General features: G+C 36.0%; 1 protein-coding gene across 7 annotated transcripts in view; it reads left to right on the top strand.

Moving 5' to 3' along the window:
* Nucleotides 1-27,640, top strand: part of TBC1D5 (TBC1 domain family member 5) — a 328,963-nt gene that overhangs the window by 178,151 nt on the left and 123,172 nt on the right. For all 7 annotated transcript variants that reach the window (XM_074838561.1, XM_074838552.1, XM_074838516.1 and 4 more), the window contains 8 exons: nucleotides 1,156-1,245; nucleotides 1,349-1,420; nucleotides 4,175-4,242; nucleotides 10,644-10,746; nucleotides 17,237-17,325; nucleotides 18,802-18,852; nucleotides 18,941-19,010; nucleotides 25,163-25,335. In XM_074838561.1, the coding sequence (XP_074694662.1) occupies nucleotides 1,156-1,245; nucleotides 1,349-1,420; nucleotides 4,175-4,242; nucleotides 10,644-10,746; nucleotides 17,237-17,325; nucleotides 18,802-18,852; nucleotides 18,941-19,010; nucleotides 25,163-25,335 (716 nt within the window). The remainder of the gene's footprint in view (nucleotides 1-1,155; nucleotides 1,246-1,348; nucleotides 1,421-4,174; nucleotides 4,243-10,643; nucleotides 10,747-17,236; nucleotides 17,326-18,801; nucleotides 18,853-18,940; nucleotides 19,011-25,162; nucleotides 25,336-27,640) is intronic.

The raw sequence follows: 27,640 nt of genomic DNA, 5'->3' as shown, positions 1-27,640 counted from the left end.
TTAGCACTGATGTTTTAAATTAGCTCACTTGGAATTTCTCAAGCTTCACATTGGCACAAAGACCTATAAAAAGTAAATGAAAATATTCTTTGTATATGAATGAAAGAAATTTGGAAATTGAAATTTGAAAAGTGCGTAGCATTGAACAAATTTATAGTTAATGACAGTACTTTCTTCAGAAGGGCAGATGAATATATGCCACAAGCATTGTTTTACCAGTCTGCTGCTCCTTGAAGCCTCTAAATTAGGAGGCCATAACTCAAAACCCTGAACTAACAAAAGCATCAAGTCTCTTACTGTCCACTAATCAAGGAGTGGTTTTATTTTAGAAATAAGGCTGGTTTTATTTGCATGTCCGGATATTGATTAGGGCTCAGTTTTAGACTGCCTGTTTTAAGAACATTATCTATGTTTTTGTTAAGTTCTGAAATGTTTAAGTGTTTTTAATAATTTGGGAATGGTTTTTGTTTGTCAGTATTCACTATTTCTTAACTCTTTGTAAAGTGTACATAAAAACATTTAAAAAGCAAAAAAATACTCTGTTTTGTCCTTATTTTATATGCAGTTAAATACCATTTTCCAACAGGTGTTCCTTCTAACCCTTTTTAAACAGAAATGTGAGAGAACTGAGATGTAGGCATTCTCAAGGACTTCTTGAAAAATTGACTCTTTTAACTGTCTTGCAGAATTCTAGAACATGTTGCTTTTCTATAGATTAAGATTTTCCCTTTCCACATTTCTTAGGTAGAGTATATCTCTGCTTAGTTTCTGCTGTGCATTCATGTTTGATTTTAAGCATGTTGCATTAGCTCATCAGTGTTATGTAAATAGCTTCAAGTTTTGTATATTTATTTTCATCTATTTGCATTTTGTTTCTGCCTTAGAAGTCTCAATCAACTTTGCTGTAGTTGTGACAGTTTATAAAGCATGAGTTTGTGGCTTCAGATGTTTTTAATGCTTTATTTTGTACTGTAGGACTGCTATTCTTTCTAGCTTCTTATTTATTGATGGGAAAGTAGTAAAGCCAGGAGTATTTTATAGGTCTTCGCTTTCTTCTTATGTGTAGAGTACTTGCTCCTCCTTTCTGAGGTTATTTGTGCTGTCTGGTAGATTTATATGAAAAGTTATGTTAAATTTATTTTGTTTTGTTGACAGTTATTTCTGGAGGTTCTACCCCAAGACAGAAGTCAATGGATTAAAACCACTTCAGACTTAAGAACTTCTTACAATAAGATCAAAGAAATTGTAAGTTGGTACAAAATAGGTTCTCTACTCTCATGCTTTGACACAGATAACAATACTTGCAGTATAACAGAAGAGTATTTGATTTTTTTCTGTTTTTACCCAGCATATTACAAACCCTCGGAAAGCAGGACAGCAAGATCTGATAATCAACAACCCGCTCTCTCAGGACGAGGGGGTAAGTTGGTTCTATCAACACATGTGCTACTAAAATTATCTTCATCATCATACTGACACAAATGACTTCTTGCTGAAGAAGACAAAATTGCGGGTGCTAAAATCTCCCTCCTAAATTTCCAAACTGACTTGTGTTAACAATTGGTTCACAGGCTCTGCTGAACAACCAGAAATGCTCATTTCTAAGTTAATATTCTGATTTTTCAGGTCTTATCAGGTTGTGATGAACAAAAATTCAGTGCTGGACTGTAAGTCCAGTTTCACAGCGTATCCTTTCTTTAACTGATATGCTTTTTTAGCACTGTGTGTTTTCATTTTATACTTAAAATGGTTCTAGTTGAAGGAGTGAGTGTTTAAACAGTCAATATGAAGGGAACACTGTTAACAGCAAATACTGAAGAACCCTCCTCTGGAAGACTGTTCAGCCTTGGAAGATTTTCTCCAGCAAAAACAGAATTGTTGTATGTCTGAGTTGCATACGTGCTGAGTTAATGTGTAAAGTACCAGGCTGCAAGATAGGCATTTCTTCTAAGGTTTTTAATTCTTTATAGTTAAAAGAAACAAAAGTTTCTTTTCTAATCAGAAAGCAGCCAGCTGCAAAATGAAAGATCCAGATTTTAAAGAAATACTGAAAATGTGGTAAAATTATTTAGCCTGTCATTAAGTGCAGAGCATCCATCTCTCATTGAAGTTAATAGGACCTCCTGGTAGCTTTATATTTTCGAGGTCCTGACACTTTGAGGAGAGCTTACATGTAGATTTGGGAGCTTAATTTCAGGCAACTTTTTTATACACTTTTTCTACTGCATTTTGTTATACCTGAAAAGCTCTTACTATTTTATAGCACATATCTTTAAGCTTTTCTGTTAATTATATTACCATTTTTGAATATTCTTTTTTATCAAATTTTCAAAATAATACCATTAAAATAATTTGTTTCGCTGCATTTAAGAGATTTACACCAAGAAAGCCTGTCACAGATTTCTTTGGTGTTACTACTTGTACTTCCATTTTGTTCACAAATGGAAGCCCATATTTTGTGCACATTTAGTGTGGTACTCTGCTTCATATTTAATGTAGAAGGAGAGAGGGAATTGCTTGTTGAAACGTGTATTGATCACAGACACATTGGTGGCTCTGCAGCCAGTATGACTGTGCATGCCATCAAACCATTCTCGCATGCAGCTGGACAGAATGTGTCAAATGTAAAAAGATTTAAAGTGTTTCTGCTGTAGTTTGGGATTATACGCAGTGGCACAAGCTTCTTTCTGCCTATGATGTGTTTAGGAGATACAAGACAAAGGTTAACATGTCAGAGTATGGGACAGGGCATTAATCTATAAAACAGAGCCACAGGCCAAATGAGGCATAGGAATAAAGTGCCTTTGAGCCTCTGCAGTGGCTTAATGTTTTACCCTTTCAGAGTCCTGACTTTTGCTTCCTTTTCACAATGCGGATTATGTTTCCTTCGTCCTTTGTTCTGATGGACTGGGGTAGGAGCAGGCGCAGGAGAGTTTCAAAATGTGATCTAGCTGCATGAAAAGAGATGCAAGTTAAAAAGATACTAGTTTTACATAACACATTGTCAAGGATATAAATACTTTTAAAGTTTGAGGGTTTTTTCATTGTTTGTAACAGAAATATAGAAGCTAATTATAATTCTTTTTTTGTTATTTTACCTACCTCTGCTAGATAACATTAATTTACCTTCTCTTTTCTTTCTGTGAAGCATAGGCCACCATGGCAATGAATTGTTTACAGGGGAGCCAGAAATTCTGGAAGTATTGTAGCCACTGTCTTTGTACAGTATTTCATTCACTGGTGCTGCTGCTATCTGAAAACTAATCTGCATGAAAAGGCTACTATAGATTTTGTTCCTTCTGTATTTTGATCAATATGGCCAAGCTACCATCCCTTTACCATAAAGAATAGGCTTTACAATACATTTCCTGGAGCATGCAAACAACAACATTTACTGACTTCTTTCAGGTTAGCTTTTGCGAAATATTGGTAAACAAGGCATGGAAACCAAAGAAAGAGAATGGAAATGGTCATAAGCACAGATATAGAAGTTAAACCTACTTCATACTCTTTTATTTATTTTTTTCATGTTGACCATGAGCTTTAAATACCCTGGTTTTCCCTATCAGAACTTTTTTAAATGGCCAGTCTTCATCTGTATATGTACCATTAGAATGATGTCATTTTCATAATAGGTATTTGATCATCATACATTCCTTATTCAATTTTGCCTCCACTAAGACAAACTAACTTACTTCCAAAGAATTTCTTAGTATGGAAATTGTAGCACCTTCCAGTTAGATTCTGTATATTCATAGGAGAAACGTAGTACAGTACGGTGATATAGACCTTTTTCTGTGAGTGAAGTACTGAATTTTTTTCAGTTGAGCTGCTGGTTCTGGTAATTTTGAATTTACTCTGACTTTCTGAATATTCTTCATAGACCCCTTACAAGTAACTCACAGACCTGTAGCCATCCAGTGAGCAAATGGAGTGAGCCTAGAACAAGGATCCAGGAACTTGAATGTTTTCATCTCTGATCTAAATGTATTTCTCAGATACATTGGGCTGGTCACCAACATTCTTTTTCACCCATAAATATTGATATACCTCTCTACCAGGAATGTTGAGGATTAATTAGTTAATAGTTGTACAGTACTTTGCTGATGTAGTATATAAGCTTTAAGTATTAGTAGAAGTCTCTGTTTCATATAATTGTTTTTCCTTATTTCAGAGTCTTTGGAATAAATTTTTCCAGGATAAAGAGCTTCGAGCAATGATTGAACAAGATGTGACAAGGACGTATGTAGATCTTTAAAGAAATTTCTATATATAAATCTAGATTCTGTGTTTTTATGTGGTATGCATTATATTGTGTTTTCTTGACTTTGGTTAGTATAAATGTCAGGATTGTTGAACATGAATGTGTAGAAACATACATTAAATGTATAAAAATACAGCTTTCTTAGAGTGAAAAACAAGAAAATCGAGTTAAACATTAAACCCTGGAGATTTATTGGTATCATTGAAGAAAAGCTGTTCTAAATTAAGATATTAGGAAACGTATTACCATATGAAATTTAAAGTAGAGTTTTCCATATGAAGTAAAGAGAAGGTAAGAGAAACTGAAAGGTCTTTTAACTAAATTACGATCATAATGAAAGATTGAACAGATGACTTTCTTTAACTCTTAACACTTATTCAATCAATAATAAAAAAAGCAGTTTGTAATTAGTAAGGAAAATATCACTCATCTAGAGAAGTTAAGCATTTGTATTTTTATTTATCACTTTCCTAGTGTTATTTGTCACATATGCCTTTTAAAATTTGTCCTAATATTACTGCGATTATGTTTTCATCTTCTTGGCCCTTAGGTCATTGCTGTTTAGGAATGTTGTTTGAGTTAAAACACTCAGTTCCTGAAAACATTTATTTTCAGAGTGGAAGCATTGACTGATGTGTAAATCTAATTAAATTCAATTACTGGTTTGCTACCATGTGAAATTTTACTGTATTGCAAATATTTTTCGTTATAACTTGAAAAAAGTGGTGATAGTCATAGATTTTACAAATCCCAAGCTCACACATTTTCATTTACAGAAACAAAGTCATGCAGAAGAAATCATTGCTGTCTGTTTTTGGAATATTTTATATGTCCGTCCCTAGACCCATTCTTGAATGCATTTTGCCATGAGATGTATAATTAAAATCTGAGTATGCTTTCATGTGGATTCTCACAACAGATGGTATTTTTTGTTTGTTAAAGGAAACAGTTCAGGATGTTCTAAGATTAAAATATATACGTATCTAAACTATAATTGGAGAATGAAAAGTTGTGTGGAGGTTATGTTGCATGTAAGACTGTTAGTTAAAAAAAACCCAACATATATATATACACAAAGTCCAGGCTTTCACTCTGGCAAATGGCAGAGTGAGTAATATTCACTAATATCAGTAACAGGGACTAAAGAAATTTCCATTTATGTATTTATACAAAATAATGTCCACTTGAAACAATAGCAGCATACATTGTCATCAATATCAAAATAAGTCAAACAATGAAGGAGCAAAATTTATCAAAGCAACATGGATTTATTTGATAAACTAAATGCATTTTTTGTTTGCTAATCATAAATATAGTGTGCATTTTATGTATACACATGTATACACATCATTCTTACACGAAGCAGTAAGTTCTACATTCCATGGCTTTGGAATGTAAGTACCCTCTCTTTAATATTGTCCCTTTCATTTCCATTATTTAAATAAATATCTGGAGTTACAATTTAAAAATTTGTCATTACTCTACAATGCTTTTTATTAAAGGTTAAAATAATTTAGCATTATATTCAGTTACCATAATCATTACCTTCTCGCTTCTGCTTCTTATTTAATGAATATTTTTATATTCTTTGTCATCCAGTTCAGTACTCCATCATCCAACAGCATCAAGTAAATAATGCTGTAGAGTTCTAACTGCTCAGAGTAGCAAATGAAAGTCCCATCTATCAAAGCAGTAAAAAATTTACTCAGTAATGTTTTTATTAGAATTATCTGAAGTGTAGTAATAATAGATGGGAAAAGTGGGTAGAAATATGCTTTTAAAATTGGTATTGGTTTAAATTGTTTTAAATTTCAGAATCCCGTTACCTAAAGGGAACTGCGATAAAGTTTGTTTATGTGTGTATGTGTTCATACGTGTTTTGTGAATCCTTATCTCACCTAATAATTAGATTTGTAAAATATAGATGCTCACAGCTGGGCTGATCATCCTTCAGAGTCTACATACCTGAAGAATTCTAGGACACAAATCATCTCTTCTAAAGTAAATGTCTAGTATAGGTCTGATGAATCACACTGTAGAGAAGTATGGTTTTCTTCAGTCATTATAAAAGGCTTCTAGCTCAGCTGTACCTAACTAAACTGTAGTCACCTAAAGTCAGATGAGAGTAATCCAAACCATAATGTCTAAATACAATTTTTTGCCTGTTGCATATTAAGAATTTTCAATATTTACAAGGGAAGTAGGGAAGGATTTTGTTATGTTAGTCCTAACTCATTAGGGATCAACATTTCTAATTAATCACCTGACTTATTTTTTATGGTAGTTGAGACATTCAGAATGGATTTTCCTTCAGCTGTCTAGAAGTATGTACTTCTGAGCTGGAACCAAACATCATCTCTTTCTAGCCCAAGTGAGAAGCTTCTAAAAATGAGTGTGGGAAGGGGAGGGTAAGGGAGGTTTGCTATAATGCAAGTAAAGCCTTACTTTAAATGTAGATAGCAGTACCAAACAAGTTATGACTATAATACTGCCTTCTATTATTCTACTAAGAAAGGAAGGCGTGTATGAACTAACACCATAGTAACTCGTAATAGACGTAAGAATGCAATGATTAATTACTGTCATTCAAAAGATGTAGCAAGGAAAAATGCTGATTTATTTTGTGATGATTAAGAAGGTAAGCAATAAAGAAGAATTTTTTAAAATATTTTGCAGACATGGTAGTCAGCAGATTGGCAGATGCAAGAGCATCTAGCTGCCAGTCAAATCAAAATACCAGTCTACTTGCTGGCATCACCTTGTACACCTAGGATAGTAAATGGCTAGATTTGATTACCCTCTTTCTTTCTCCAGTATTTTAAGAAAACAGAATGCTTAGGGTGCGTTCCCAGTAGACTAATGAAGTGGATTTATTTTCTTTTGTAGTAGCATTTTTATATATTGGTCTACCTAGTTTCTGCCTTAGGAGTAACAATCACAGTTTAGGGAAATGGAAGCTGTGTGAAGATGAGTAGGGTGGGTGCTGCCATTTCAAACTCTCCCTCTCTCAGATAACAAAAAAAACCCCCAAACAACCCATAAAAAAGATAGTGGAGAAGCCGTTAGGCAGCTACATTTCCTAAGCATATAGAAGAGATTGGAAGAAACAATAATCCATTGAGTATGAACATAGGAGACAAAATCTAGTTTCTATGTAAGAGGAAGAACTGCTGGAAGGAAGAGCTACCTTTATTCACCAATTTATTTCTTCTCAAGAAAAAAGTGAGCTACAGGAGGGCGGTTATTATTATTCTTTACCAAACCTTTGCAGTTGCAAGAGCATCTTCCATTTCTTCTGGTTTAGTAGCTTTTCCCATTCCAGCTGAGTAACAGGGTTGGGGAATAGCAGGGGATGGTATCTATTCATGAAAGAAAAGATGATCACTCCATGGCGGTGGTTGAAAGCCTCATTTCTGTCTGGCATCAAACTTGTTTTATAAAGTTTTTGTGCATCCTGTTATTTGGTTGCCAGCCTAAGTTTCTTCTGGGTCAAAGTTTGGCTGCCTCTGGTATAGGGGCCCTTAAATGGGCTCAGGTAATGCTTTAAAAAATGATAACTAACTCACGCTGGTCTTCAGTATCAGAAAGCAGGGACTTGACTGCACCATTGTTTAATTGTAGCAGTTGTGGTAAAACAGTCTAGCAAAATTCCATGTCCTTACGCAGTCGTTCTCAGAAATGTAAATAAATATAATACTCAGTCTTCATGAAAAGTATTCTTACCTTGCCCTATTTGAGGACACTTCTAAATTGAGGATATTTTTAAAACAGTGCTTTAATCATAAAATGATATTCTCCATAAAATTCCATCCTGAACTGATAGTTCCCTTGTGATCTCTTGTATTTACATTTACTATAATTAATACTTCAGCAAGCTTATTCCTGAGTTCATTATTATTCTTTCTGTCACAATCTCTGGTATTACTAGATCCTCACAGATATCTCTGTGTATTTTTGAGTTTTCTTTATTAGTCTTCTCTTCCTAAACTTCATAGGGCAGGCCTGAATAACAGTCCTTCAGAAATAATCTCTTCAAACCCCTAAATTATGTCGATTGCCATCTGTTGTAATGCACTTCTGGTCTCAGCTGTGTCCTTCCTTTACAGTAATATGATTAGTACAAGTGCATACAAGTTTCCAAATGTTGGTCTACCATTCTTCCTACCAGGTGCCAGGAAAACATTACACCCCTCATCCCCATGCCTTTCTCAGGACTTCAGCTGTGTTTAAGCCACGGTGTCTTCTCTGCCTTGGTTCTTCATTCACGTCCTTCATCCAAGGATTTCAAAGCACCTTTCTAGCCTTAATTAGTTATGTTTCTGTGCTTACCTGTCATTACCTCTGTGAGATGACCAATTAATTATCAATTAATTATCAATAATTAATTATAATAATAATTATTATTATTACCAATTAATTATCAATACTAATAGTTTTATCTGAAGTAATTTATTATAATTCTCTATATTGTTTCTCTATGACAGGCCTTACAACAGCCTTGATATAACTGGTCTGTAGTTTAGCATTGTAGCTCAGACTTGGGAAGCAGAAAAAACAAAATTCACTAGAAGAAAACTTATCTGCAATCCATGTGATTCCATTTTAAAACTGAGAGTACTATAGCCTTTATTTCAGCAATCTAGCCTGAGGCCTACCATTGTTGTCTTTTTAAGTATTCTGTTTTTCTTTGTCCGATTTTTTCCTTTCTTTTTAGTATCCTACCTTTTCAGATTTTTTTTGTTTTATTTGTTACTAATCCATATAGCTGTATTGGTTTGGGGTGGCTGCTTTATGAAACATTTTTTGCTATCTAGTTACTTCTTCAGTAAGCATGAAAACATTTTGTTTGCACACTTGTTCATTAAAGTACATCCTGCGTAACCAACAGTCCTACCTCCAGCAGTCAAGGAGCACGATACACAGGTGAAAGTTGCTTCTGGAGAATAGTTGCAGGTTGCAAATATTTATGTTTTCCTGGATTATATGCAGATAACAGGATTTTCCCAGAAGCTTTTTTCCCTTATTCTCGCACTAGGTCCACTTGATTCTATTTCACTTAAAGCATATATGCCCTGCCAGAGTATCAAATGATTTCATAATTGTAAAGTTTATTTGAGACAGCTTCTAAAGACAGTGAAATGGCTAGTTATGTTGCATCACAAAAGATGCCAGTAAGTATATTGGAGCTTAGAATACTGGTTTTCTGTCAATTATGAGATATTTTAATAATCTTATCATTAAATTATAATTATTTTTCAGATGTTCATGAAATATTGAACGCTTGTGTATATGCTTCTTCTGACATACTCTTCTTTCTTCCATTTTATTCCAGTTTAGAACTGGAAATTTTACAAACTTCCTTAATATATTGTAGCTCTTTTACTCTTCCTTAGCCCAACTTTTATCTTGAGAAAAAGAAAGAGCAGGGCTAAGCACTTTGTGAAACTACAGGGTAGACTGATGATCCAGTTAGAGTTGACAACCTAACACAGATTAAAAAAATGGGAGTATGTCATATAAAGTATGGTTTTTATCTATGGAGATTTGATCTTCGGTGCTTATTTTTCCAGTACCTGAATCAAATTAATCAATAGATAACTGTTTGCCACAGTTTTAGTTTTAAGTGACTTGGTTTTTTGAGGGGAGAAGTATCTGCTTGAATTTTTTGATCACACTTCTTCTCTAAGCATTCCTAGCAAGTTTTAGATTCACTGGTGAAGGACTGACAATCAGTGGAGCACAGTCTTGGAGTTAAGTTACTCTTGGGATGCTGTGCCATGTAGGACCAGAATGGTCTTGTGGGCTGCTGGGTTTGGCAGTAAGAGTCTGTGTGCAGGAAGGAGAGGGTAGATCTTTGCTTCAGTCATTGCCTCTCATTCTGTCTCCTTTCATTCTGCTTCAACTCAACTTGTTTGCATGACATGGAGGAACAAAAGAACCTGATTCTTTAGGCAGGAACATACTCATACAATACATCATTTGGTTTTAATTAGATTCTCCAAGTCATTCATTTTCAGTTGATTGGCTGTTTGTAAGAAGTTGACAATTAAAACAATCTGCCATTGTATTTCATTCTTGCAGATCTCTACTTTTTATAATATTAAAAGGGATTACTTATTTAAATATAACTGGTGATATCATCGTATCTATTTAGCAGACTGATGTATATTAAAAAACGTGGTTCAGAATTTTGTTGCAAAACAAATGTAACAAGTCTTTAGAAGTATTCTTACTCTAGCAGCACCCACAATGGAAAAGTGGGAGCAGTGGGAAAGCAGATGAGGGAGGTGCTGTCTTACCTAAAACTGTTTCTAGAAGACCAGCGACTGAGGTTCTGTGTGCTATGTTGTTTACTTTCACTGTATTTCTTTATTTTCAGCTTTCCTGAAATGCAGTATTTCCAACAAGAGAATGTGAGGAAAATTCTTACAGATGTTCTGTTCTGCTACGCCAGAGAAAATGAGCAGTTGCTTTATAAACAGGTAATGAAAATACTGTACAGGTGGCATTCATTGACTCAACATTTTCTATACGGTTTGACAATAATGTAGTTCTGTTGTATCTGAAGTTGTATCATAATGCTAAAGTAATCAAAGAGCTGCTTGTCAGCAGGATAGTAAGAAAAGTAAGCTCATTGAATAACAGATGCTTTTTCCTCATAACACAGTCCCTCAAATTGTTTTCTTTAAGGTTGCTAAGTTGTCTAACTTCAAATTTCTTTATAAACAACATCTTTTTCTTCAGTGTTGGTTAAGAAAGAGAAAAAAAGGGCTTTCTCTGCTTAGGTAAAGAAAGAAAATATGTAGCAGGATTAAAAATGGTACCAAATAAACAAAAAACATAACCAGTGACTTCTGAAATTTAGGCAAAATTTACTGTTTTAAGTTTGACGTAGTATTTTAAGTTCCTCCTCAAAGTGCTAAAGCCATGTGGTACGTTAGTGAATAGATCCTTTATCTAACCCTGTAGCATCCAAATACAATGCAGCTGACAAATACCTCTTGACTGAAGGACAAGGGTGCTACAAATACCACTTTTAGAGTGTTACTTGAAGGAGAGCCTGCTCAAACCATTTTTTTATGAAATGGTAAAGAAAGTCTTAAACCTGCACTAAATATGCATCCTTATGGGATGCAGGGTAAATTAATTTAACATTTGTTCTGAAGGTTTTGAAGTGACTATAATCTTGATGCTAAATTAATATAGCAAGACCAATATGCAGAGTATTGTCATAACTATATTTGTTTCTTCAGGCTATTAACTGTAGGGTGAATAGAGACTGACAAACTGAGGGATACTCTGTGTGCATGGATGAAGGACAAACTGTAGAGCAGCAAACTTTAGGTAGACAAATTTTTTTATGAAAAAAATACAGAGCTTCAGTAAATGTGAAGATTTTTATAAGGCACTTTATGCTTTCAGGCATGGTCTGTGACCACCCTGTCCTCAAGACAGGAAATTAGTGATGTTTTGTGAAAAAAAACCACATATCAGTTGAAGGAAAGTTACTTCTTACAGATTATATCAAAAATCAAATATATAGTTATCATATTTATGAAATCTCTATCAGCTGGTTATTTCTCATGTTTGACAGTGAGCAAGGAATAGTCTTGCATGAGAACAGGAAAAAATGAGATTTCTGAGCTATATTTTGAAGGGCACTGCTAAAGAAAACATTTCAGCAGTATTCAGCGTCCCCTTCTAGTAAATATAGGCCAGAGTACTGATGATGGAAAAATGGAGAAACACATTCCAGCTAATTTAGTCTATCATTTATTGAACAAGAAGTATTATTTTACTCTTTGATATGACTTAAAAGGACTTAATTACCCTCTGCTCATATTTAAAATCTTGATTCCTTACCAAGAAATAATACCTTTCTACTTAAGGATGGAATATTTAGCCAGATCAAATTTAAAAAAAAAAAGCCCTGAGTTTCATCACAAGCTGTTAAAGCTATTATTTTCTACTAGGTGACACCCCGTTTAACATAGACCATATTGTTAATAGTTATGGGATTTTATTGAATTAATGAGACTGTTATCATGTAGTAGAATGTCTTGCTGAGTTAATTGAAACTGCAGAGATTATATAAATGGTATTAATGAACTTTGACTGCCTGATGCCTCAGCTTTAATAAAGACTGCTTGGTGGGCTAAATGAACATAGGCAGATAAAAGAACAGGTTCAATTTTGCGAGCCTACAGGCTGTTGACAAAGAAAACTTCTTTACCTCTGTTTTCAACTGGTGTGCATCAGTAGCGCAGTAATTCCATGAAGGGGTTGCCACAGGATTAAGGGGAGAGGTGAAGTGCAGAAAATTAAATAAATTTGGATTGTGAAAAACTGTTGATTTAATCTCTCTGAAGTGTGTGCAGTATATCACCCAAGTCTCACGGTGCTGTGCCAAGTCCACAAAATAGCAAATGATTGTGGTTTTCCTCTCTGTTATGGACATGTGTCACTTTTATTAGGAGCTTTTCTTTTTTCTTACCTCATTTGAAAAGGGTGTTTTGTTTGATTGGGTTTTTTTAATTAACGCTCCTGTTACCTTATTAGTAGCGATCTTGCTTTTTTGTCCCTGTGCCCCTTTCTTTTTAGATAACATTTCTTTTACGTCCATCAGTACCCTTCTCTGAATTAGCTAATAGGAAATAGTTTGTGGTGGCGACAGGATATGTTTTTTCCCTCTTTTAGCAAATACCTATGTTGCAGTCAATCTTCCTGTCCTACTATTTTTATTGGTTCTGTTTTTACCATTGTCTCAAGTCCCACTTCCCATAATAACTTCCACTACATCAAAGCCTATCATTTTCTTGAAAATAATGAAGGTTACCAGTAATTCATCAATAACAAAACACCTCCAAGCTGCTCTCTCCACAGTGACCTGAATACAAAGCCCAAATTAAGGAGTTTGTCTTCATATTCAGTATCCATCATGGGACTGGTCATAGAATCACAGAATGGTTTGGGTTGAAGGGGACCTTAAAGATCATCTTTAGGTTCCAACCCCCCTGCCATGGGCAGGGACACCTTCCACTAGACCAGGTTGCTCAAAGCCCCGTCCAGCCTGGCCTTGAACACTGCCAGGGAGGGGGCAGCCACAGCTTCTCTGGGCAACCTGTTCCAGTGTCTCGCCATCCTCACAGGAAAGAATGTCCTCCTTCTACCTAATATAAATCTACCCTCTTTCAGTTTAAAGCCATTACCCCTTGTCCTATCACTACATGCCCTTGTAAAAAGTCCCTCTCCAGCTTTCTTGGAGGCCCCCTTTAGGTACTGGAAGGCTGCTGGTCCTGTTGTTCTCTATGAGAATTCCTCTGTTTCATTTATATGACCGCATACAAGAGCTATATTTGCTATTAGAAGTATAACACTTGGCCAATAAATGAAAACTCATACCTCTGTCCGTCAACATCTGTACAGGACCTGATGTTTCTCTTTCAAAATATTTGAAAAAAGTTTGAGTTCCTTGACAATTTACATACTTATAAATGTAAATAAAGTGTATCTGAAGTTCACAACATTTTATTGAAACTATTACAGGGCATCAGCATATCATCTTACAAGAAGCAATCAATAATGTTTGTTTAATATGCATATATGCATGAAAGTTGTCTTTGTAGAGGGTTTGTGGTTTTTTGACCAGCATGAAGTAACATTTTGTTTGATGAGGAAAAAGATACAACTGTCCCTAGTCAAATGGAGTAGAATGTTGTGAAGCTGTATTAACAGATTTTAAAGACAGAATCCTCACCGGGTTTGTTGAATTTTTAAATAGCAGCTGTAAATATAAAATCTAAAGAGAATAGTATATTGTACTTAAGAATATGTAAAAATTACTCTTAGCATTCTTCTGTAAGACTGGTGCCAAAATTCTGGTCCTAGTTACACTGAAAAGAAATAGTGACAATTAAGCTAAATCACTAGGCTAACTATTGTTCACTCGTGATTTGATTGCCCTTAGAGAAGTCAATATAATTTTGAAATGCATTGATTCACTTTTCATTGTAGAAATGCTATATTTCTGGTTTTCCTTCTAAACCATAGACTGTATTACAAAATCAATATTTTGTTGTAGCTGGAAAGTGTCATAAAATTATCTGAGCTCTGTCAACTTATTTATTAACACTAAAGAGTTTTAGTAAACTGCAGCATTGAAAAATATGTGTATGCATATTACACTGGTGGCTTTTCTTGCCAAGCTAAAAATCTCTAAACATTTGAAGTACTCTTGTAACTGAAAGATCAGAGGTATCTTTTTGAAATCCTGGTATTTCATCATCTGTTTGTTTTGTTTCTGTTGTATGTGGGCAGCCACATTATGATTCTACTTTATTATAAACTTGATATATTATTATGTTGGAAGAATGTATGATGTGCTTTTATCTTTTATAACTAATTCTTATTTTATGTCCTCTTTCTTTTTCTTCAGCTTATATGTTTACAGCTTAGGTGGTAGTTTTATTAGATAGTCAAGTTTTTTGGCATTTCCATTTCTCTTATTTCATGTTAGTGTATCAGGGCGGATAAAAGATTAGACATGGAGCTGTTAATTAACCAAGGGCTGTGTGTATGTATGAAAGTACAACCCAGGTTATCTACAGTTTATTTAAATATTTTTGCCACATATTTATTGTCTAACCTTGGACCTATCTCCCTGTCTCTCCTGTTCCTCCTTTTGGTATGACCATAAGACTTTCAGAAATCTGAAGTTGTCAATTTGTAATCTAACACATATTGTTGTTTGGGAATTTTACATCAGCTCCTGAAATCAAGTGGCTACATCAGGCTTAATCTTTTTTTTTCCCTAACAGTTTCTATTTAGCCTTCATTTTTCAAAGTAATCCCTAAAGGTTCAGAAATAGGAAGAGAAAGAAAACTTCCAAACTTCAGTAGTTCTGCTGTCTTTAGCTTTGCCCAAACAACTGACTGCTATTGCTGCAACCCTACAGTTGAGGCTCTAACAGTCATCTCAGTCCTGAAGAAATTAAAATTAAATTTCCTAGGATTTCAGTTGATAGCACACAGAGAAATTTCCAAACCTCTTTTTTTTTTTTCCTTCAACACTGCTAGGTATTGGAATTTCTTCTTACAAACAGATAAGATTCACTAACATGCATCCAAGCACATTCAAAATACATAATGGTCTAGAGAGGGCTTCCACATCTACCTCTCTGCTCAGTTTGGACTACTTAAGGAAAATCCCCATTATTTCCAATAAAAGTTAAAGGTTTTTAGTAGTTAATGTATCTGTTTGGTACATATGAAGCTGATACACTAACTCACTGATATTGAATACTCCTCAAATGCTACATGGAATACCAGCAAAGCAGCAGGATAGCTGCACAGACGTGTAACTCTTTCATTGCTCACATCTGTCTATCACTGAAAAGCAAGTGCAGAGGCTTCCTAGCTTGGAACTGCAAGCATAAAAGTAAAACAGCTCCTGTCTGGGGACACATCATCTGAATCCTGAGAGCAGCCAGAAATGCCAGTGAGCTTGATGGGCCAGCCCCAGCACTCTTTCCGACAACAGGATAGACAAGATGGTCTTCCTGGCACCCCTGTCTGGCCAGAGCACTCACCTGGAGTTGGGACTGAGGCTCAACTTGGTGAAGTAGTTGCACCTTTGAAGTGGAGCACTGCTGGCAGCACGCTCTTCCTCTTACAGCCAGGCAAGGATTCCACCAGAGCAAGACCCAGCAGGGCTAGCGTAGGTGCCTGGCATCAAGCCCCAGCTGTAGCTGCTGGATTTGGGCTGAGGTCAGGAATTCTCTTCCCTTGGAGTGATCCCTGTGTCCAGAGGCAGCCAGACAGGTCTCAACCCTTCATCCCACATCCCTTCCATCACCAAAGCGCTCCTCTCTCTTCTTTTGTATGGCTGACCCCCACCCCAGCCTGTAGCTTGCGTAGTTCCTACCTGCCATCCTAGTCCACTACTGGGAGCCCAACTCCCCTGACATAACCAATTTCTCCAGTTATGACACCCCAAATCCTCCTTTTCCCTGATCTAATCTGAGGGAAGGGGCTGAATATCTGCTGAAGATGAGGTTTCATTCTGCAGGGAATAGTTTTACCTGCCAGCGCATTGCTGCTTGCCAACTGGACTGCTTGTTTCCTGAAGCGGTTGCTTCTGCTTCTGATAACAAATTGACAAACCCCAGGTGAATCAAGGCAAATCAAGACTCCTGTTTTGTTCCTGGTGAGCTCTGGGTAAAAGCACCAATGGCTGGCCTGGGTGGCCCAGCCATGCTTCTAATGCTGGCCTAAGTCCTCAACTATTCACCAATTTTTTCTCTTCCGATCCTTCATGTTTCTGTATTTTTTCTGTGTCTTAATATAGATTGCACATATAAGTAATAGTTTATAATGGAACAGTGCCAGGTTTCCTATGCATTGTGTTCTAGTGAGTTCATTTTTAATATTGACATAATGACTTTAAAAATAAAAAAGGCAAAAGAACCAATTTATTTCTCATGTCCGTGGGAATGTAAGTTTAATTTTCTGATTTCCCAAATAGCTGCCCTTGTCTCCTCTAAAGGCTACTGCTCTACTGGTTTTGAAACATTATAAAATAAAAACAATTCTAAATTTTGTAATTTGTCCCTATTGCAGATCTTTGTACCATGGATCATGATTGTAATTATCATAAATAAAATTCATATTTATGAACATAGATCTTGGAGTAAACTGCCAGGTGCAGGGTTGACTACCATTGCCAATTTGTTGTCTGTTGTGTTAGAAAAAGGGAGAATAACTTGCTTCTGTATATTATAGAAGAATAAACACTTGGATTTAATCAGAATTTAAGATAAAAGCCATTGATTGTGAAGCCATTCTGTTAAGAATGTAAATGTTCATGCTTTTAGTTAGTCTCCATGTAATACTGCTGGCTGCCTGATGCTGTGCATTAGGAACTATTATATGACTGGAAAATCTTACTATACTTTTGCTTCCTTTTATGTTTAGGGTATGCATGAACTTTTAGCTCCCATTGTCTTTATCCTGCATTGTGACCACCAAGCTTTTTCACATGCCAGTGAAGCTGCACAACCAAGGCAAGCATTTTGTTTTATTTGTGTAGTATTAAAAATCTGCTTTCTTAAAAAAATAAATAAGTTGACTGGATTAGAACTTACAAATATTTGTTCCTTAATTCTTTGTTTATAATTGATAAATTGATATCAGAAATTGTTGCATCTTCATGCTTTGATGGGGGTGTCCTTATTTCATCTTCCCTATAGCTTCTGAAAGGGGGATTAAAAGTGTAGGCATTGGCCCCTTCACAGATATTAGTTGGTGAAAAAAGGGGAGACAAGACACCTAGGGAAAACCTTAATCAAAAAGCTTACATACCTACCTACTGTTTCACTTCATTCTTATTGCCAGAAATGGTTTAGGTTTTGTTATTGCAGAGAGGAGGCAGATTAGAGAACTGCAGTCATAGAACAGACATGTTACCAACTCTCTTTACTCATACCTTAAAAGAGAAAAAAATCAATGTAGACAAACTGTTGTGATTGATATTTTATTCATCACCTGCAATGTTGTAGCTGCAATATCTGACTACCCTTTGACTTGGTAGTAACATTATCTATTCATTCTCCATTTTACTCAAACTGTGTGTGTGTGTGTGCATGTAATCATACACATATATAAAATATTACATCACATATGATGGTCTGTTAATCAAATTCAGATGCTTTTTTTCTTGTGCTACATGTAAAGCATTTTTTTTAAAAAAAAAAAAACAAAACTACTTGCCTTTTTTGTATCACTTGTCATTTCTTTTCATTTGTCTTTTTACACTCTTTTGGAGTCCAGCAGTGAATAAAACCAATTTAATTATGGTTACTATATAATATAACCTCTGTTAGCACCCCTCAACGTGATTGTTCAAAGGCAGTTAAGCATAAGGATGGAGATTATTTACAAGTGTGTGGTTTTATTCAGTGGCTGTCCTTAGATATCCTGAAATTACCTAGAAGATGCTCTCCAGTGCTAACTTAAAATAACCATGTGTTATGCACAGCATTCTGTTCCAACCCCAATGAAAGAGTAGAGCTAAGCAGCAAAGTAGATGGAAAAGAGGTGCTGTCACTGATTAATTGCTGTTAAAGTACAATAAAAATACAGGCTATTAAAACAAAATAAATTAATGTTTTGATATACTGCATATTTGACCAGTAACCATATTTTTTTTGTTTGGGACAAACAGTGATAGATTGTGCAGCAATCAATTATTCTAGATCAAGCATATTCAAATAATACATTGTGACATTCAGTAATTTGTTGTTTGGAATAATTAGATGGTTACTTCATTGTAGTGCAGACAAGGCAGCTAATTTGGTTTTGATCTTTATAAAAAGGAAAGACTTCATTTGTTCAATGGAGTTGCTCTTTTTAATTAAAAAGGCTAGTTTTCTCATTTGCACTTTATATGAAAGTTGGCTTATAAATACATAATAGTACATGCGGAACACTGACCAAAAATAAACATTCACATTTGGATTGTTCACTGTTGCCTTTTTCAGCGAGGAAATGAAAGTTCTTTTGAATCCTGAATATCTGGAACATGATGCCTAGTAAGTTTTAACAACTTCCTTTACATTTAATTTGCTGTTATTTGTAATACATTATTTAACACCAGGTTTCTGGGTTTTTCTCCTTCAGTGCAATGTTCACACATCTTATGAAAACTGCAGAACATTGGTTTTCAACTTTTGAACATGACAGTCAGAAGGTAAATATTGCTCTAAAATGTATTTATTGTATTTTTAAGTAAATGTCATTTTTAATATGATTCAAATAATTTGAAGCTAATAAGTCATCTTCTTTTAAACAACTTGGTTAAAGCAGGCTCAACCAGGTTTACAATCCTTAGAGGTTCTTCAGAATTTGGTCATGAGCACTTGTGGAAAGTCTTCCAGCTGAGAATTCCTATCTGTTGAAAGATGACTTGGTAATCAAAAGCCAAATGTGCAAACACAGATTCTCCTATGAGTGATGTTCTTGTGTGGCATTCAAAAAATTGCCTGTTATAGGCACATCTATGTGCCCAAAATCTGTGCAAATGTCATGCATACAGACAGTGTTTAATGTATTGAGGCTTGAATTGTTTGGAACTGTTTACAATATGAACAATTTGCTGTGAAACCAAAACTTTAATCATAGACTGTCCAGCAAAGGTCAGGGCGCATCTTTCCCTGACTTCATCACTCCATTTCCTTACTTTTTTCCTCTCGACCTCAGGGTATTCAAACAGAGAAAATGTCTGTGCCCTCAGATCTCCTGTGTACAGACACCACTGTGTTTACTATGTTACTTCTTTTCACAGAAAAGCTTTTTCTGTGTTCTGAGTTTAGTTCTACAGAACTCTTCTTTTCAGGGACCTTCCAGGGACCATCTAGTCCTTGCCTGTAACCATTTTCATGCACAGCATGAGGAACAATTCCCACAGTCAGTTGCGCAAGATTTCCTTTGAATACTTTTTTCCTGTCTCTTTCCCTGGTTACATTTCTCTCTGTTTTTAATTCTGCAAAATTATTTGTGTGATGGAGTGTACATAGAAGGCTCTAGCAAAACATAGCTGTATTACAGGTATTGTCAAGACTTTCAGTGTTTTATATCCTAAAAGACTTTTCCTCCAGACTGTGTTCCACCTTGATTCACTTCAGCATTTTTCTCATAGACCATGGGGTGAGTATCTAGAATTAACAAAAAATTAAGGAGAATTTGGTTGGGTTTGCATGTCCACATGTGCAATTAGGGAGTGCTGGTTTGAGAGGTAGTTTTGCCTGTCTGTTGAAGGAAAAGATGTTCACCCAAGACTCACATAAAAGCTTCTATCTTCTTTAAATGTTTAAATGTATTTGTGTATATATTTTACTAGACATGGAGCATTGGCATCTTGACCTAAGCTATCAACAGTTATAAATTACTGTTTGGATTTGGGTTTTTCAATAATTCTCAGTAGCTAAGGATAAAGCATACGAGATACAAATTTTATGAACTTATTACATAGTCACTTTTATTCCAACAACAAAGCTGAGAGACATGTTTCTCTGAGTGTAACTTTTCAGAATTCAGTGTATTCAAATATATTTGTTCCAATTTCTGCAACAGAGGTGGTAAAGTCTGTGGTTGAATTTTATTCTGGGAAATAACTAGGTCTGCTTACAGATTTGTAGTGCTTGGGTAGAAGGTGAAAGTTTACATTGCCCTTTCCAGTCCTTTCGTGGCATAAAAAATTAACAATGCAAAGCGCATGGATTAATATCTAGTTGTTTGTTCTTGTTCTTTGCAAACACGTATAATCTTTAATAATCCTTTCTTGTACGTATGCCTTTTACAATCATGACTTTGAGGGTTAGCTACATAATAAAGTCTGAATCTTCACAAAGGAAGCAATGAAAGCATGTGCTCTGAGAGACATGTTACATTTTATAGCCTCTAACAGTTGGTTCCATTACTCCCAATTACCGTTAGAGGAGCTTCTCCAGCTACTCCATTCCTTAGTGGTTAATGAAAGAAATCTGTCCACAGTTTATACTTGTACTATGTCCTAGCCTCTCTTTATTGCTGTAGCATTTGTTTCCTAAATGCACGAATATACAAATTGTATTAGTATCAACTGCCAGCCATTCCAGTTTGTGTTGTGGTAGGTAATGTTTTGTGGCAGGATTTGGTGACTCTATTCCTGATACTTGATCTAAATTTTTCAGCTGCATTTCACTGGTATTCATATTTTAACTGTTCTTAGAGGTGAATCTGATGCTCTCCTGTAAACAGTATAGCCCATGTCTGAGCCATCCCTCTTTTTGTCTTTTCGTTGTGTACCGCATCCTTTTGGGATTGATCATTTATATTTTGTGTTAGCAGTAGATGACTAAACCCATGCACTCAATTTTTTTTCCAAGACTTAGAAGCTCACAAAAAGAAAACAGGTATTTTGTCTCATGTGGCAACTTAAAAGATAGTGAGTATGGGCAGGGGCACAGTATCATGTTGTTTACTTGGCTTCTGCACTTTAGTCACAGGCACTGTGAGTCGTGTCTAGTTAAACATTTTGGCAACTTGGTTGTATTAGTTTATTTGAGCATGTTTCTGTTTGGGCTGTTTCTTTCACACCAGTTGAGGTGATATTTTGGAGCTGACTATAGGTATTGTCATATTTCAACCAAATTGCATGGGAGAAGACAACAGACATATCATATGCACTCTAGTCATCCACTGAGCTTCTTGGTGAAGTGCAGCAAATCAGGAGATATGGACAGTGAAGGCATTGATTACTGATAGCAACTGCTGTCTCCACAGATTCTGTCATGCTTTGAAGATTTCTGTTAATGGGGTTAATTTCTGAGATGCTAATAACTGCTGCCCATGGTCTGGATGGGTAAAAGAATGGCTGGATGGCCGGGCCCGAAGAGTGGTGGTGAATACAGTTGAGTCCAGTTGGTGGCTGGTCACAAGTGGTACTCCCCAGGGCTCAGAACTGGGGCCAGTTCTGTTTAATATCTTTATCAGAGATCTGGATGAGGGGATCAAGTGCACCCTCAGTAAGTTCACAGACACTGAGTTGGGCAGGAGTGTTGATCTGCTTGAGGGCAGAAAGGCTCTACAGAGGGATCTGGACTGGCTGGATCGATGGGCCAAGGCCATTTGTATGAGATTCAAGAAGGGTCAGTGCCAGGTCCTGCACCTGGGTCACAACAACCCCATGCAATGCTACAGGTTTGGGAAAAGTGGCTGGGAAGCTGCCTGACAGAAGAGGACGTGGGGGTGTTGGTGGACAGCCAGCAGAATATGAGCCAGCAGTAGGCCCAGGTGGCCAAGAAGGCCAATAGCATCCTAGTTTGTATCAGAATTGGTCTGGCCAGCAGGACTAGGGAAGTGATCGAGTAATCTTTCCCCTATACTCGGCACTAGTGAGGCCACACCTTGAATACTGTCTTCAGTTTTGGGCCCCTCACTAAAAGACAGACACTGAGGTGCTGAAGCATGTCCAAAGAAGAGCAACAAAGCTGGTGAAGGGTCTAGAGCACAGGTCTTATGAGGAGCAGCTGAGGGAACTGGGGTTGTTTAGCCTGGAGGAAAGGAGGCTGAGGGGAGACCTCATCGCTCTCTACAACTACCTGAAAGGAGGAGGTAGTGAGGTGGGTGTTGGTCTCTTCTCCCAAGTAACAAGTGATAGGACAAGAGGAAACAGCCTCAAGTTGTGCTAGGGGAGATTTAGATTGGATATTAGGAAAAATTTATTCACTGAAAGGGTTGTCAAGCATTGGAAAAGGCTGACCAGGGAAGTGGTTGGGTCACCATCTCTGGAGGTATTTAAAAGATGTGTAGATCTGGTGCTTAGGAACATGGTTTAGTGGTGGACTTGGCAGTGCTAGGTTAACGGTTGGACTCAATGATCTTGAAGGTATTTTCCAACCTAAATGATTCTATGATTCTATGATTTTGATGGATACCATTTACTTATCTCATGCTTTTAAAAATGGCAAGCCAGCATATATTATTTGATGTGCTTAGCCATGTTGATAGTCAGTCTGACAGTCAGCAATGTGTCAGTGCTGCGTTATGCCAAGGTGCACAAATGCTGCAAGTGACAAATAACTCCAGTTTTGGCACTCCTCTGTAGGAGGAAGCTTGCATTAGTTTTGATATTCAGAATCTTTTGACACTTGAGCCAGTGTTTAAGTCTGTCTTCCAATTTTGTAAAGATGACTTTAAACCCGCAGACAACTAATGATGTAAAGGCTAATCTGACTAACTAGCTAGTCTTCTCATATTGTAAGATCAAATAAGTAGAAAGATTCTAATGTTCAGATTTCTATGCCTATAACTGAGAAGAGCTTAAAAATACAGATATTTTGAGTCATCAGAGTTATGAGTGCATGCAGTGGTCAAGCTGAAGTTAACTTGAATAAATCAGAATAAAGTTCATACCCCAGATGTGTGCCAGCTGATGGAACATACACAGTCTCTGAATATGTAAAGTTACAGACTTTTATGATTAGTTTCAAAGATAAATTGATATGTTTATGCAAACAATGTTATCATCTAATCTATAGATTAGAAAGAGATTCAGTATCTTGCATTCTAGCATGTGACCAAGAAAATAATGAAATGGGTCTGAAACAACAATAGGAAATAGCCGTACAATGGAGAAAGAAAAATCAGAGTAAAAAGAAGGCTAGAACAGAAAAGATTTTGAATGAAAGGATGCCATTTCAGTGAGCTTTATTTGACAGTCTGAGGGAGCTTTAGTCAAGCGATTTGCTGGGGCATCTTAAATTAATATGTGTTGGTACCACAATAGCATGGCAAAACCACAGCACTGTAATAGACAGATCAGTCCCTTTGCTGCAATTGCCATAGCAAAGCAACAATTAAGCAGATTTTGAGATAGAATTTATAATCAATGAGCTCCTTAAATAGAAACATTTTACCTGAAATCACTGCTCAGGATCATACCATATTTTCTACACTACAGAAATGGAATAATTAAGAAAAAAGTACTTCAGGCAAAGGAGATCAACATAAAAAATAGGCTTTTTGGTAGAAATTATTAGATGTTCACTGCCCACTTGAATGTTAAACCAGGTTGTAAATGATTGTAAAATACAAGTACTTCTCTTCCTTCCTCTTAAAATACTGATACAGAGAGAATGGGGTTGAAGAGAGACTATAACCATAGGAAACAACCTTGGGGATAGTTTATACAACAAAAAAACCCTTTCTTTGTCGTTGAATGTTAAAAATAATGTGCTTTTCAATGTATCGAATTAAGTGAATTTGTCTTTCAACAGTTTAAGCTGAAATGAAGTCTTCTGAAATTATTAACCCTTTGACCTTGATGATGCTTCTCTATCAGTACACTGAGCAAAAGGGTAGAAAAGCAGTAACTATTTTTTAAAGTGAAGCTTTCAGGTCAGAGAGCCATGACGACAGATTGCAACAAAGTCACTGCAAAATCTCCTCTTCTTACTGTTCCAATTTTCCCTCTTTTATAACTTTAACATTGTTCCTGACAGCTTAATTCTCCATTTCCCTTTCCCCAATCTTTCTCTTAATAGGTTTGACTGGTTCTTTTTTATTTCTCATCCTCCTTTTTACATGATTCCTATTCAGTGTAGTTCATTACTTGGTGCATTTCTTTCTAGCATTCTGTCTCTTTTTCAGTAATACTTCATTCTTTTACAAGAACAAATTTAAAGCAGTATTAGGTTCAAGGATGCTAATACTCCAGTAATTTTCTTCCTCTTGTTTTCACTTGGTGTATGTCATGTTCTAGATCATGACTTGGTTTGCACAACCTTTAGGTCCAACCAGCTACCTTCTAACCAACAGGTTCATCTCACTGTTCTATTTCTTTTTTGTTTTAAAAGTTTTCTGATGTTTTATCAAGGTTGTGGAGATTTTGAGGTACAGTCACCAGATTTTCTGAGCAAGGGAAGCCTGTTTAGAAAGGATTGTTTGAAAATAAATTATTTCCTATTTGGTATGCAATTTATTGTCCTCTGAGGGTATATATTCTCTACTAAGTTACCATTCATCTGCTTTGCTCTGGATTGACTGAGACTGCTGATACTAAAGCTAAAATAAAGCTGTCAACACTTTGTCAGAGCATGAAAAGTAAAGCACGCGTGTAAAAATTGATGTGCAGAATGAGGGGATGAACCTTGGCATGCCTGGGAAGGGGAATCCCCACAATACCTTCCACAGAAGTGGATACTTGAGATTCCTCTTTAGCTGGAAAAGTAACAAGTTATTAATTTTTATGTTTATTTAGAAGCCGATAATTACAACAAAACAAATCTCTTGTAGACAATTCCTTTAGATAATAAGGTTTCATAGGATGTTTTTTTTTTTCCCTTTTTTCTGTGCCTGCAGGAGAAAGATGTGATGATTACACCTATGCCATTTGCAAGGCCACAGGACTTAGGCCCATCCATTGCTATTGTGGCAAAGGTAAACCAAATTCAGGATCATCTGCTGAAGAAACATGATATTGAGCTGTACATGCATCTGAACCGGCTGGAAATTGCTCCACAGATTTATGGACTGTAAGTGTTTGCAAAACATTATTTAATTTAATTCCTTCTATATTTATTTCATTATATTACGACTTTTTTTCCTTAAATTTAGGATTAGAGGAATGGGGCTAAAAAGAAGTAGTTCTTATCTCTTGGAACTTACTCAATTGGCAGCATTACAGTAAATGACACCCAGTTGTTGTATTTGTGATAGTGGCATTCTCAGTGCAGATAAAGTCCATTCAACTACATATTAGAGAACTTGACGAAGACTCCCAGTGCAGTGATGAAGTATGTACTGAATCAAGTACATATTCTACTGTGGTTTTCCTATAAGAAAAAATGGTATAATAGGACATAAAGAAGGGGAAAAGGGGAAAATTACTAGCATTGAATGGTTTATTTACCTAATTTCATCACCATTTCGGTATCAGTGAACTTTCCCCTATTGCAATAATGGGATTTTGGATAGCAGTAATACAGGTGTGATGGGGCATGTTAAAAGTTAAGGCATGGAGATAATAAAGCGTCTGTATATGGAATCAGCCCAGGTAGTCCTTTTTCCATTAAGCTGGCTCAGATCCATTCAGCTGGTTGTGTATTGTGTGCCCCAGTTCCACAGGGAGCTTATTGGGCCAGGTGCAACTTTGGATGTGGCGTTGTCCACATGTTTGCACAGGGTTGCATCTAAACCAGTTACGGCTGTTATAGTCAGTCTGGGTCAATACAGAGCAAGCAACTTGGATGAACCATTAGTAACTGTGAATTGACTGTGGTTTTGAGGAAGAATTCTGCCTTCATCGTCTGGAATTCTAGACATTTGATTAATTTTGATTATTCCTTAAAGAGTTGGCAAGCTATATGTGCAGTTGCAGAGAGAGCACAATGAGACTTTTAATGTTTTTTTTACTTTTTCCAATGATTTAAAATAAGCTTGGCTTTGCCTTAAATGAAAAAAAAGGTTTCGTTTATAGGTGTGAATTTCCAAATGTAATTGTGAATTACGTATAACAACTCAATAGAAAATATAGAAAGGGAGGCAAAAGGTGACTGTGTAAATGTCAGGCCATAACTGCAATACTTAACATTAAAGTCTAATTTGATGTTACAGTAAAGTGGAAAAATGCTGAGACATAGTATACCCTCAAGAAGAGTTGAAGTAAGACTAGGTAGCAGTCCCAAATTTACAAATGACATATATTAGGAAGATAAATATAATTCTACAAAACCTGTTTAAATAGTTTGATAGGAATGGGTTACAGGGAGAGGAAGATTAAGCCAAGTAAACTCAAGGTATTAAAAGTATGAAGAGGACAGATTGTCCTATTACAGTGTTTTTTGCATAGTGTAGAGTTGTGTATTTTCTTATTATCTTCACTAGTCTGGAAGAGAAAGCAAGCATCCTTAATAAACTTCAGGGGTAGTAATGAATAAGTAGGCAGTATAAATATCAAGGAAAACAAAAAGACAGTGTTTCTTCTTTATGAAGGCTTATGAAAACACACAGAAAATAAAATAAGATAAACCTCAGAAATTTGCAAACAGATATTCTGGGGCAAAACTAATTTGTACTGTAGGTATTTGCTTCAGTATAAGATTTTGCCTTTCAGGAAGAGAAATAATTGAATGAAAAAATTAGACTTTAGCTCAAAACATAACATTATAATAACAGAAGAACAGTGCAGTCTGGTGTGGCATAAATAGAACTGAATCTGAATAAAGAAATTTACAGTTAAGGGAATGAATTATGAGAGAGAGCTTCAGGCTGACTATCAGGAAAACCTTACTAACAGGGAGCTGTTAGACTGTAAAATAATATATCAAAATTAACAAACGAAAAACCATCAGAATATTTTAAAGACAGGCTTTGAAAAGCTCTCAGAAATGGATAGTATCATAGAAAATGAGTCTGCACTGGCAAAAGAGGAAAGTAGGTTGCCTGTGAGGTCATATCCTTCTCTGATTTCTGATTTAATACAGAAGAAAGGAGAAAAAGAAAGGGAAAGGAACATGACTGTGTTGTATTATTCTCACCTTTAATGATGTGTGAACTCTTCAGAATAGTTATTTCCCGTAGTGAGCAAGCTGACAGTCTCAGATGCTGGCTCTTTTTCTGTATTTAACATTTCTTGAACTAGAAACAGCATTTCTTAAACAGAATATGTTATTAATAATTGCTAAACCTAACCCAAGTGCAGAATTCATGTGAGCTTTTTGTTGAAGTTTATTGTTTTGCTGAAGTTTGTTGGGTTTGCCAACAATAAATATTCATCTGTCACCCTTGGTATCACTCAAAAGTATACAAACGGTAGAAGGAAGACTGGGAACGACCATC

This window comes from Strix aluco, chromosome 1 (assembly GCF_031877795.1).
Source record: "Strix aluco isolate bStrAlu1 chromosome 1, bStrAlu1.hap1, whole genome shotgun sequence".
In the NCBI taxonomy this organism is placed as follows: domain Eukaryota; kingdom Metazoa; phylum Chordata; class Aves; order Strigiformes; family Strigidae; genus Strix; species Strix aluco.
The sequence above is the reverse complement of the archived record's forward strand: the minus strand, read 5'-3'. Positions and strand labels throughout refer to the sequence as shown.